This window comes from Corvus moneduloides, chromosome 20 (assembly GCF_009650955.1).
Source record: "Corvus moneduloides isolate bCorMon1 chromosome 20, bCorMon1.pri, whole genome shotgun sequence".
Classification (NCBI taxonomy): Eukaryota; Metazoa; Chordata; class Aves; order Passeriformes; family Corvidae; genus Corvus; species Corvus moneduloides.
This window is the reverse complement of record NC_045495.1, coordinates 365,853-378,418: the sequence shown is the minus strand read 5'-3', so window position 1 is coordinate 378,418 and position 12,566 is coordinate 365,853. Positions and strand designations below refer to the sequence as shown.

The following is a 12,566-nucleotide window of genomic DNA, read 5'->3' as shown; positions in this document are numbered from 1 at the left end:
GCTCTTAGAGCGAGCAAGGACCGTGACAGACCCGGTGGGGGGTCCAGCCCCCAGACTGTGCAGGTGTGGCCTCCACTTCACCTCTGTGCACTTGTGAGGGATTGGGTGAGTGGGGGCCTTGGGGGGGCCAGGATGTCAGGGCCCCGTTTCGGGGTTTCTTTCCCCCGGTGGCTGTTCCCGAGGCACTTTGGGATGCTCCCCGCGGACTCGCTCGAGGTGTTTAAAAGGCTGGAAAACGCGCATTTCCCCGGAGCCCGGGATGGGATCCAGCTGGTCGGTGGGAGAGTCGGGGTCCGCGGAGGGGTACCGGGGGCGTTGTGTGCCCCTCGGGGCTGCCCCGGTGGGGGCATTGCATAACGCTTTACATAAGCGGGCAGAGCGGTGCGGCCCCCCCGCACCTGCCCGGGCCAGGCCCCCGCCGGGTCCCCCCGGGCGCCGGAGGGGGCGGGAGCGCAGAACCGGCGCAGCCGCCCCAGCCCCGCGGCCGCAGCCGAGGAGCCGCCGCCGGCTCCGAGCGGGGTCTGCGGCCCCCCCGCCCGGCGGGACCCCCGGGATGGCCTCGGGCAAGGCGGCGGGGGAGCGGCGGTGGGAGCTGGTGCGCTGGTGAGTGCGGCAGGTCCGGGGGGTCCCGGCTTTCTCGGGAAGGGGGACCCGAGCGGGAGACCGGCAGAGGCTCGGCTTGCGAGGGGGTCTGGACTCTGGCGTGGGGGATGGTCCCAGCCCGGGAGAGGAGGACACTCCGGGCTGGGGGACCCCGGGTAGGGCTGAGGGGACACGGGAGCTCGCCCTGGATCCGGGACGCTGCGGGGCGCTCCGAGGGGCGCTCCGAGGTCCGGGCTGGAGCGGGGGTTCCGGCTGGGGGCTCCCGGCGGGGCGGCTGCTCCAGCCGGGGGGACACACGGGGGTGCAGGAAGGGGGCGGGTCCGTGCTGGGAGGGGGCATCGCTGGCAGAGGTAGAAGAGTCGGATCCCCAAGACTTTTTGCGCTTGGGAAAGGGTCCTGCCCGCTTAGGAGGAAGCGTGGGAGCGGCAGCGTGCCGGGGATGCCGGGGTCCCCTCACTCCGGGGGAGTCCCCGCGGCACGCGTGGAGTGCTGAGGCTTCTCCGATCTGTGGCGTGCGGGGACGGGGCTTGGAAGAGGCCACTGTCTGTGCCCGGAGCAGCCGGGACGGGCTGACATTGGGAACAAGCTTTGTCTGTGTTCTTTTATGTTGAATTGTGCAGTTTGTGACGTCCGAAGCTTGTGACTTTTGAGCAGGGCGCTGCGGCGGTGCCAGGCTGGGGCTGGATGACTCCGTGGGGATGCAGATGGAAGCGCTGGGACGGGGCCCGGGCTGGCCCCGGCAGCCCCTGGGCAGGAGCAGAGCCCGAGCCAGGCCGGTGCTGGGTGCCAGAGCCCCAGCTGTGGGAGGGAACCCCACAAACCCGGGCAAGTAGGCAGAGTGGGAGTCACTGAAGCTTTTTCGTTTCCTCTTTCCCTCCCTTTCCCCCCTTCCTTGCAGCCAAGGACACTTTTTTCCCTCACACACTTAGACCCAAACTGTTATAGCTTGGCCTGAACAGCTTGGCCTGGCTGTTCTGTGTCCCCACTGGCTCACTCCCCACTTCCCAAGGGTCATGCTGGCTTCCCTGCCTCTGCTCTGTGCAGGGTTATCATATACCAGAGCTGCAGGGAGCATTGGCATTGCACCATGCTTGGTTACTTTTAACTAGAAAATTGGCAGGTCACTCTGTGCTGGGGATGCTCAGGGAGCCTTTCAGGTTTCCTTTAGCTGCAGGGGGAAGTCACAGTTCCTGCACCGCCACTGCCCCCAGCTCCACAGGACCCCACAGTGCTGTGCTGGGCTGAGTGGGTTCTGGCAGGTGGCAGAGCCCAGCAGCAGCAAGCGGGGAGCTCATGGCACTGTGGTACATGCCCTTGGCCCCATCCAGGCAGTGTGGGCAGACCCCTGCAGTTCATGTTGAGAATGAACCTCCTGGAGCACCCATATGCAGAGGAAGGGACATGAGCTCTCCCCAGCCGTGGCTGAGGTTCATGGATGCTGCAGCTGTGTGTGCGTGTGTCTTCAGTACCACAGGGGCTTTAACTTATTAATTACTTGCTGATGAAATTTCATGTTCAGAGGAGTGTGTATGAAGTGCAGCTGGCTGCTGGGATGGAAGCAGGCAGCAGGATTTTGTTCCAAAAGATGGAAACAACTGCAGTTACCAGAAATTTGCTCACTTAACAGGGAACCCATACTCTTCTAATCAAATTCATAACCATCAATTCACTTGAATATTGCTTGATAAGCCTCAACCTCTGGCCTGACATTTGAAGTGATGCTAGAAAGGCATTAGCTTGGCCTTGGAGCCACTGATAGTCTGAGGACAGGGCTGAGATGGGGGTGGGGGGGTGTTGGGGGCAGGCTGTACTCCAAGATGCTGGTGCTGAGCAGGGGCTGCTGTACCTGTGTCCCCTGGGGCTTTACAGGGGAATGTCCTGTGCTGCTTTGGAAACGTTTGTTCTTTGCTTTCCTTCACATGGTGCTTACGGGTGCCCGTGGGTCTGGTCTGAGGGCCCTGCGTGGGCCGGGGGCTGTACGGGGGCTGCAGCTGGCAGTGGCCCCACAGGTACCCATCCGGAGGGTGCAGCGACTGTCTCTGGGGGTCGATCTCAAGGGATGCCCTGTCCCAGGCATGGCCGTGTGCCCGTGGGCTCAGCGGCTGGTGAGCACTGAGGGACGGGGGTGGCACAGGGATGCAGGCAGATGGGCTGTAAAGTAATTTTCTGCTCCCACCGAGGAACGTGGTGGTGTAGGATGTGCGGCTCTGAGCGGCACTGCCGAGCCAGCCGCTGCCTGCATCCTGCTGCTCCCTCCCCGCAATCCAGTGCTGATGAATATTTCAGTCTCTCTTGATGTTATTTTTAGGTACGTGCGAGAAGGCCGCTTTCGCATTGAGGAGAGGACGCTGACGGCTTTCCAGTGGCTCTACTCGCCCCACCAGCACCGCATCGTCAGCCGTGCAGACCTGGGCTCCCCCAGCAGGTAAGGGGGCTGCTGGGTGCAGGGCTGGGGACTGTGGGCAGCACTGGCACATCCCCTGCTGCTTGCTCTTTCACAAGCCCTCATGATTTTGACACAGGCCTCCTGAGCCCTAGCCTGTCTGGGAGCTCTGTGATACATGAACATTTTGGGCTTTGCTTTAAAATAAAGTTCCAGGCACAGTGGTTGCACCAGGGGCTGCAAACACCACATTAAATGCTGTTTAGTTTAAAGCAGTGGAAAGGACAAATTACCGCCTGCCGACCCAAACTTTTCTGGTAATCCCCCCCATGATTTTGGTTGAGGATCTGCTTTATGTGTGCAGCACGCTTGAGATTTACTTAAAAACCAGATGGGAGCCAGGGGCTGTGTTTCCCCCAGCCATCAGTGATCATTGGAAAATATCTGTTCTGATCCCCCGATTTTGTTCGGTGCTTAAACTCTCCCCTTGGGAGCCACATCCCAGGCATGTGCCGGGGCTCTCCCTGCTGATGCATATGCATTGCTGTCAGTTCCCATCCCGTGTTTGATGATAAAACACCATTAACATGAAAGCCCCGTGGGCCTCCAGACACACAGAGCGCAGCATCTGTTCCCCGGCCTGCGAAGAGCTCTGGAACATGCTGGGTCCCTGAGTGGCTGTGACACTAAAAGCTTTTCCCTCTCCATTTCAGGAGCAGTTTTGCTCCAAGAGCCCTTAAAGCCCCGAAGTATTTACCTGCCTGGAATTGCATAGATGAGAACAGTGGGAGGGTGGCTGCAGAGGAAGGGGGTGCCCAAAAGACTTGGATTTCCAGGGACAGGAAGGGCTGTGGGTACTCTTCATGCAGGGCAAGCAGGATGGGGATGGAGGGAGGTGACATTCACACCTGGAAGAGACTTCTAGGAGTGTGAGGGAGGTGCCAGCTGTTCTCAGCAGGAGCCATGGCATACATGCTTACTGCTGCCATCTGCTTCCTGCGATAGAATTCCTCTGCCTGCCGCTGGAGAGGCTTTCCAGAAACTGGAATGACTGTGCTGTTTATTGATTTTAACTAATTTTTGCAAATTGCTTTCAGAGGTTGTGTTAGCCTCACCCCTGATGCACATGCTTCATTTGGCACATGCAGCTGAAATGCGTGTAACATCATTTATAATTAATGTTAAGTGCTGTTGGGGTTAATTTCACTAGATTAATTTGATTTTCCGAGGGGGTAATTTCACTGGGTTCGTTTGATTTTCCAGAGGGAAAGTTACCTGGAAGTTTCCCCCTGGGAAGTTACCTGGAGCCGTCTGGAGAGTCTGTGGGACACCAGCGGCCAGTTATGAGCAGTGTCTGTATCTCTCTTATTGGGATGAAATGTTTGTCTCCCAAGGCAGCCCAAGTGCAAACTCTGTCTGGGCAAGAGCAGCCGCGGGGCGCTGCTGAGGGCCGGGCCGCTGCTCCAGCTCCTGCTCGGTGGGACGGGAATGAGGAGAGAGCCACGGCGAGGGCGTGTTACCGCCTTTAGGCCCCTGCAGGCAGGGCACGGCTGCGGGCAGGGCAGGGCGGCAGGAGCCCCCGGGGCCGCGGGACCGGTGCGCACCGCCCCGCACCTCCCCGCACAGCCCCGCACCTCCCCGCACCTCCCCGCACCGCTCCGCACCGCCCCGCACCTCTCCGCACCTCCCCGCACCTCCCCGCACCGCCCCGCACCGCTCCGCCCCGCACAGCCCCGCACCTCCCCGAACCGCTCCGCACCTCCCCGCACCTCCCCGCACAGCCCCGCACCGCTCCGCACAGCCCCGCACCGCCCCGCACCTCCCCGCTCCGCACCTCCCCGCACCGCTCCGCACCTCCCCGCACCGCTCCGCACCTCCCCGCTCCGCACCTCCCCGCACAGCCCCGCACCGCCCCGCACCTCTCCGCACAGCCCCGCACCTCCCCGCACCGCCCCGCACCGCTCCGCACCTCCCCGCACCGCCCCGCACCTCCCCGAACCGCCCCGCACCGCTCCCCACCTCCCCGAACCGCCCCGCACCGCTCCCCACCTCCTCGCACCGTCCCGCACCTCCCCGCACCGCCCCGCACCGCCCCGCACCTCTTCGCACAGCCCCGCACAGCCCCGCACCGCCCCACACCTCCCCGCACCTCTTCGCACAGCCCCGCACAGCCCCGCACCGCCCCACACCTCCCAGCACCTCTTCGCACAGCCTCGCACCGCCCCGCACCGCCCCGCACCGCTCTCCACCTCCTCGCACCGCTCTCCACCTCCTCGCACCGCCCCGCACCGCTCCGCACCTCCCCGCACCGCCCCGCACCTCCCCGAACCGCCCCGCACCGCTCCCCACCTCCCCGAACCGCCCCGCACCGCTCCCCACCTCCTCGCACCGTCCCGCACCTCCCCGCACCGCCCCACACCTCCCCGCACCTCTTCGCACAGCCCCGCACCGCCCCACACCTCCCCGCACCTCTTCGCACAGCCCCGCACAGCCCCGCACCGCCCCACACCTCCCAGCACCTCTTCGCACAGCCTCGCACCGCCCCGCACCGCCCCGCACCGCTCTCCACCTCCTCGCACCGCCCCGCACGGCTCCGCACTTTCCCACTCCGCCCCGCACCGCCCCGCACCGCCCCGCGCGGGGCCGGCTCCGCCACCGCGGCGGGATCCGCAGGCGGCGAGCGGCGGGCACGGCGCGGGGCTGCGGGCTCCATCCTCGGTACGTACGTGCTCCTGGCTGGGGAGCCCCGCGGGGACTCGGCCGAGCGCGGGCGGACCCGCAGCGGAGGCGCCTCCACGGCTCTCGGCTCCTCCGTCTGCGCTCGGAGCCGCGGTGCCGGGCCAGGGGCTTGGGGCCGGGACCGGGAACCGGGGGCTGTACGGGGCTTAGGGCTAGGGACCCGTGGACCGGGACCCGTGTATGGGAGGACGGTGAAGAGGTCTCCAGCACCGCTCTTAAATATTGACCATTCAAGGAGGCGATTTCCAGCAGTCCGTGTGGGGCTCTGCCTGCTGTTCCCGGGGGTCGGGGTGGTGGGGCCCGGTGGGATGCGAGGGGCTTTGTCCTGCTTGTCCCTTCTTGGCTGGGGAGCCCCAGGTGTTTGCACAGAAAAGGGATGTCTGAGCCTGCCCCACGCCAGTCTGCTGGGGTGATCCTCCCCACCACTGTCCTTGTGCGAGGCTGCAGCTCATCCCTGACAGGGAAGCAGCGCAATGTCTGCTCACCAGGCTGAGCATTTCCCTTCATCCTGCTCGTTCCCACAGGCAGAGCACCGGTGTGCCTGGTGTGGAGCTCCACAGAGCCTGTGAGGGCTGTGTGAGATGTCGCCTGCATCCCTGGCGAATGCAGGGTGTGAGATGGATCCTGCCAGGTTCTGCCGTTTTCTGCACGCTCTAGGCTCTGCTGTTTTGTTTAAGACTGCTTGTTGTTTTAGTAGCAGAAGAGACATAATACCTGTCCACAAGGCACGATTTATTGAGGGTTGGAATCATGCCAAAGAGTTTAAATTCAGATCCAACACGCAGTGTGATTGCAGGCAGCAGGCTCGCGCTCGCACACACCACATTTCACAGATACTGCGTTCTCTCTCTGCTGCTGGTTCTTCCTACTAGGGACGATAACCATAGCAGCAAAAATGTCTTTTTCTTTGCTTGCTTGTTTGTTTTATCATCCTTCCTTCCCTTCATCCCTAAGCATAGCTGTATGGTAGCAGGGTGCTGGGCTGCTCAAAGAGGCCCTCTGCTGCTGCTGCCTGTTGTGTACCTGGTCAGATGCTCTGGTGGTTGTTAGCTGCTGCTGTGGAAACAGGAACAGGACTTCAGCAGCAACAGGAGGAGAGACATTTTTTCCAGGAGCTAAAAACAGCTCGTTGTCCACATTTTGCAGTTTTGTGGGGGTAGATGAATCCCTGCTTGGAGTTAACATCTGCCTCCAAGTTGGATGCCAGAAATACTGTTTCTTGACTGATTTGATTTTAGCCCGGCTCTTGCAAAACCCGCCCAAAATGATTGAAAAATACAGGTGATGCTGGCAAGAGGTAGCAAGATTTGGAAAAGCTCAAGTCCAAGCCCTGTGTGCCTTGTTTGCAGCATTCAGAAGGTCCATGCACAGGTTTGGCTTCAAACCTGAGCCCTGAGGTCTGACCTTGTGCCAGCGCAGCTCAGCCTTGGGCGGCCACCGATTCCCTGTCTGCTGCTGAGGCCGGGCTGCAGGGCAAGGGGTCTGGGAGGAACCAGGGGAAGGGGCAAGGACACCTGCTGGGTCAGCGAGCCCAGCACCCTGCTGCTGCGGGCATCACAGAATCACAGAACCACAGAATGGTTTGGGCTGGAGGGACTGTAAAGGTCATCCAGTTCCAAAGCCCCTCCTATGGACAGGGACACCTTCCACTAGACTTTACCATCTTGTGTAACATCTCCACAAATGTTCTGAGCCTCAGTTAGGGGCTTGGGATTTTTTTTGGTTCCTTTATTTCAGTTATTAGGAAACTGTTCCAGAGATTCATTGTATTGAAGATTAGAAACATCCTAATTTCCAGCCAAAGCATGTTCAGGTCTCTCTCATTCCCATGCTTTCATCCCGCCCCCACATTTTCCCAGCCCTGGTTTTTCAGTTTAAGCTGTTCTTTTTCTGTCTCTCCACAATTTCTTCATTGGCTGCAATCGCCCCCCCCGTGTGTTTGTTGTGTGAATTGGGCCAAGCGCTCTCCAGTTCCTGGCGCAGCTGCCAGTGCCAGCCTGCCACTGGGAACAGGTTTCTGTGGGAGGTTTGCCCCAGTGCATCCTCCCTCCATCAGCCCCTGCATTGCCTGGGCAAACGGGTGATGAGCTCCTGCTTGTCCATGCAGCGGGGACTGGGAACCGTGGTGTGGGATGTGCAGTGGATGAGCAGGTAGCCATGGTGACAGTGCCCAGGGACCTGGTGCTGGCATGGCAGCTGCTCGCCTGCCTGCAGCAGGGATGTCACCAGGCAGAGAGGGGAGCACGGTGGGGGCAGAGATGCCTGCCCTGTCTCTGGAGCATCCTGTGCAAGGCACCCACGTGGGCACTGTATGGATGCACAGAGCAACCTTCCTGCTGGATCCTGGGGAGGCAGAGTGCATATGGATGTGAGCCTCTGCTGCTTTCCTGAAGCATCCTCCCTCAGGCTCCACTTGCATGGGAAGGGGGTGGTTGGAAAAGGTGGAGAAAACAGGCACAGAAAATCTGTGTGCTTGAACAGGCTTTTCCTAGAGAGAGCCTCTTTGGGGAATTTCATGCCCTTGCTAGCAAGGTAGGTCTCTAAAATGTGTGGACTTGAGAAGACAAGCAATTCTGTACCTTAAATTCATAGTTGGCTGAGAAGAATTCAGTGAGCCTGGAAGCCCATGTGATGAGTTTCTGCATACAGGGCTGTGATGAGACATGATCTGTGCTCCCTGCAGCAAAGAGCTGGTTCGTGTGATGGTGGGAGACCAGTGGGGCTTTGGGGGACACAGGCACCTGGCCAGCACGGGGGCCAGGCTGTCAGCCAGCACCTGTTGGTTTCCTGGGTTTCTCTCCTCTGCGCTGTGGTCTCCAGGGCGTGGGGACCTCCTCCGTTCTGGGTGCTTCCTGGGCTGTTGGGAAAGCTGGTGCTGCCAAATCTGGGTGTAAGTATCCCTCTGTACCACTACCTGAGAGGCGATGTTTTGCAGGTCGTGTGGTGGCTTCCTCCAGGATCTGTTTTTCAGCCATTTCCACAGAAATGAGCTGGAGTGATCAGAGCACTTTGGACATAGGGATGAGTCCATGAGCCATCAGTGGTTCCTCGACAATGTGGAAGAGGAGCTGCAGCGTGGTTTGCAGCTTGAGCTGTGCATGGCCTTGGTCTCGGGAAGGTCTCTGTCATTGCTGTCCTTTGTCTGAAGCTCTCCTCTTGGGTGACACAGCCTCCCCTCCCCAGCGTGGTGGCTGAGGGAGCCCTCTCAGTCCTTCTGGCCTGAGGCTGTTGAGCAGTAAAGAGCCACCCCTGAGAGCAAGCTGGGGTTTGTGGGAAGCTGCATTTAAGACATCGAGTTTCTCTCTTCACTTCAGCAGTACCATAAAGGGGAGAAAACAGTGTTTAAAATATTCCACGAACTGAGTCAGAGGTAATTTGGACACTGTTTTCCTTTGCTCTGTAGGTCAAGCTGATGATGTGCACGGCATGTTCTTCCTGCCAGGACAAAATCTAATATTTCTGTGCCCACAACCTTCTTTAGAATCATAATAGGAAGCTGAATGCCCTCAGAGTGCCGCAGGCAATATTAAAGCACTAATGATGCAATCAGTCTCTTACCCCAGTAAGAAAGGGAAGAATTATGCTGCCCTTGCTGGGCACAATCCTGCTCTGAGGTGTCACCAGCAGTGCGGCTGCTCTGTTCCCAGTAGCAGGGGCTGCTCACCAGGTTGGGTCGGAGCAATGGGATCCTGGTTCTGGCTGAGGCCCCTGGGAGATGTTAATTTAGACTGGTGCAGATGGTACTGAGGAGTCGTCCTCCCCCAGGGTGTTGTTCCCTAATTTTGGCTGCTCAGTTATGATTTGCCTGTGCCTGCTCTGGAAAGAGGAGGGTTTTTTTTCCCTTTTGTTTTTGAGCCTGTGTGAAATACCTCGGAGGGAAGAGGGGAAGTGAGAAAATGTCATTGCAGAGACTATTTCTGGAGGCACTCCCTTGCGGGTGAGATGGTGCTGGGCAGGCGTGGTGTGGTACCCGGGAGCGAGGGCGGCTGGTGGCCTCGGGGCAGCTGGTGTTGGTCCTTGGTGTATTTTTAACCTTTGCCTGGCTCAAATGCAGTTTGTCACCTGTATCTGTGGTGGCTGGTGTGGCCCTGGGGGGCTGCCAGATGTGTGGGGATGGGGAGCAGGAAGAGCTCCACTTCCACCACTGCCAGCCACGGGTATCCCCAGGTGCTGGTGCAGGGTGAGGTGGGCTTGTGTGGGGGCTGCCCCGCACGCTCCTGGGCAGCAGGAAATGGAGATGTTTCCCTATGGCCATCCCAGGGTCCTGCCCTCTTGTGCTCTGAAATCCTGGGGCATGTGTGGGGCTACCCTGTGCTTTAGCACAGACAGGACATGAGGAAGAGCTGCAGGAGTGGTTATGACCTACTGACTGGGGTGACCACTCAGCAAAGGGCAGTCAGGTCCTGCTGTGCTGTGCGTGTCCCCATCACCCTTCCTGCTTCCGTGTCACCTCCGGCAGCTGCGAGTTCATGCAGGGCCGAAGCAGCACGAGATGCAGTAGATGGTGCTGCAAGGGGAAAGGTCCAAAGCTGGCCGTTTCTCTGGGGTCTCCAAGTTTTTCCTGACATAGTACCAGCTAAGGCCAGTGCTTCCCACAGCCACTATCCCTCCCTGTCCCACAGCTCTGCAGGCAGGGCTGTGCAGGAGCAGCCGCACTGGGTCTCATTCCAAATGTGCAGCAGAGCCTGGCCATACCTGAAGCGTTTATTTTCAGACGTTAATTGTGAGCAGCTCAGCAGAGCTGGGCAGAAATCAGCTGGGAGGAGTGTAAGGAAGACATGGCCTGGGGGAAGATGAAGCGAGAAGATAACGTCACACTGCTGTTGATGCAGAGCTTTGACATGGATCGTGCAGGCCAGAACAAATGTGCTCCAAGCAAATGTCTGCTCCAGATATTTTGTAGCACCTGAATTATGGCTTCAAAGCCTGGAGCATGTGGGGGTTTTTTTAAATAATGTCCTTAAGAGCTCTAAAATTCAAAGAATTTCCATCGTTTCATCCCTTTAAGGCTGTGGGCAGAAAAGTAGGAGTTGAAATAGCTGGATTTCAGTCCAAGTTTTTTCCCTGGAGTTGGGTGATTTCTGTCTCCAGCTCCCTATACCCTCTCTCCCCCCACCTCTTTCTTTCATGCATCAGACAGAATTAAAATGTCTCTCAATTTAAAGCTTTTGGGTGCTTGGATGAGAACTCTGGGCTAGAGCTGCCTCTGACCCAGGAGCCAGCACTGCCTGGAGTGCCAGGGCGAGGAGATGCTGTGCATCTGCAGCAGGCGTTGGCTTGGATCCCTGGGGTAGGAGGTGAGTGTTCTGTAGCCAATCTGGTCGGACCTTGGCAGTCAGAGGCTTTTTCTGGCCTTTGAACTGCAGTGGCTCTGGGACAGGGGCTCCTGGACCCCGTGGACACGGCAAAGGACGCGTGGCTGGGCAGCTCCTCCCGTGCTGGCTGCGGCGCACGGCTCCGCTCTGGTGTCGCGCTGTGGCCCCAGCACAGCACAGCTCCTCCTGCCTCCCCACTGCCGAGAGGTGCTCGGCGTTCCCACCCTTCCTCCTCACTTGGACCGGCAGAGGTGATCCCCTGGTGTAGCCCACCTCTGAGCGGGTGCAGGTGGGTGCAGGTGGTTGGTTTGGGGAGGTGAAAGGTGTGAGGGTACCTGGGCACCAGGTGCAGCCCCTGGGCACCACACTCAGCCCCTGGGCACCACACTCAGCCTCTGGGCACCGTGCCCACTCCTGCAACCGGGCTCACCTCCCCACGGCTCTGCTGTGCCCTACAATGCCCAAAGCATGGTGCACGGAACAGCATCTGCTTTCTTGGCATTTGTGATGGATGGGAGCTCATACCCAGCTAGAGGTCAGCATTTCCATTTCCATGGGATTTCTGAAGTCTGGCTGTTAAAGGACGGGGGCGTTTGGGGGGTGGTCAGGCTGCAGATGCATTACAGAGCTGCTGGGGAACCAGAGGATGGAAAACCCGTGTGCCACAGGCAGCTGCATGGGAGCTAGTGTGAGATGCCTTGCTGGGCTCTGGGATGGTGGGATCTGTTTGCCATGAAAGATGAAGTGATGGGGTTTTTGCTTGCTGAGGGTTGATGCCTTTAGTGGGATGTCCCCTGAGGGGCACTGGAGGGGTGGGTGGAGGTTCCCCTACCAGGGGGCCAGCCTGGTGCTGTGGCTGCAGCGCTACCATTTCGGGGACAGAGAAGAAGAAGCAGAGCACCACGCTGCCACCAGTGACCCTCGGGATCGGACCTTAGTGGCTGGGCAGCCGCAGGCCACGATGTTTGTGGGCGAGACCGTGTCCATGGCTCAGCCCCGCTGCCCATGCGGCACTGCCGGTGGTCCTGCCATTAGGAGAAATACGATATTTGCAGCGTGAGGTTGCGAAAAGCCTGTGGCCACGAAAAGAAAAGGAAATGACTTTTTTAGTGGTGTTTGCGTGCACGCGTGTGCATGCGCTGCTGCGCCGGGGGCGGCTGACCGGGAGCTGCTGGGGTCCCCCCGCCCCGGCACAGCGCCCGACGCCGGCAGGAAGCGCCGCCGTGGCCGTCCCCACACGGCTGCCGCTGTCCCACCGCCGCTGCCCCCGGCAGCCCCGAGCCACCAACATGTTCCAGAGGAAGCGCAGCGTCTCCTTCGGCGGCTACGGCTGGTGGGTGCCTTCCCCTTCCCTCCCTCCCTCGCTGCCGTGTGAGGAGCTTTCCTTCCCTCCGCGGCTCAGAGCCGGAATCACCCGCGCTGTGGCGCGGTGCCCTCCCGGCAGAGCCCGTCCCACCGTGCCAGCCGCAGCATGCGCGTGTCGGGAACGACCTTCTTGCCCCTGTGCCCGCAGGAAGCCTGGCACA

At 59.9% G+C, this 12,566-nt stretch overlaps 1 protein-coding gene across 6 annotated transcripts in view; it reads left to right on the top strand.

Moving 5' to 3' along the window:
* Positions 1 to 12,566, top strand: part of RAP1GAP2 (RAP1 GTPase activating protein 2) — a 59,336-nt gene that overhangs the window by 2,337 nt on the left and 44,433 nt on the right. For 2 of the 6 annotated variants that reach the window (XM_032129825.1, XM_032129824.1), the window contains exon 1: positions 12,123 to 12,373. In XM_032129825.1, coding sequence (XP_031985716.1) covers positions 12,138 to 12,373 — 236 coding nt within the window. In that variant the 5' untranslated portion in view covers positions 12,123 to 12,137. Of the gene's footprint in view, positions 1 to 486; positions 604 to 2,911; positions 3,029 to 5,634; positions 5,705 to 10,913; positions 11,023 to 12,122; positions 12,374 to 12,566 lie in introns of those variants that run through there. The other 4 variants (XM_032129829.1, XM_032129832.1, XM_032129833.1 and 1 more) reach the window with 4 other exon arrangements.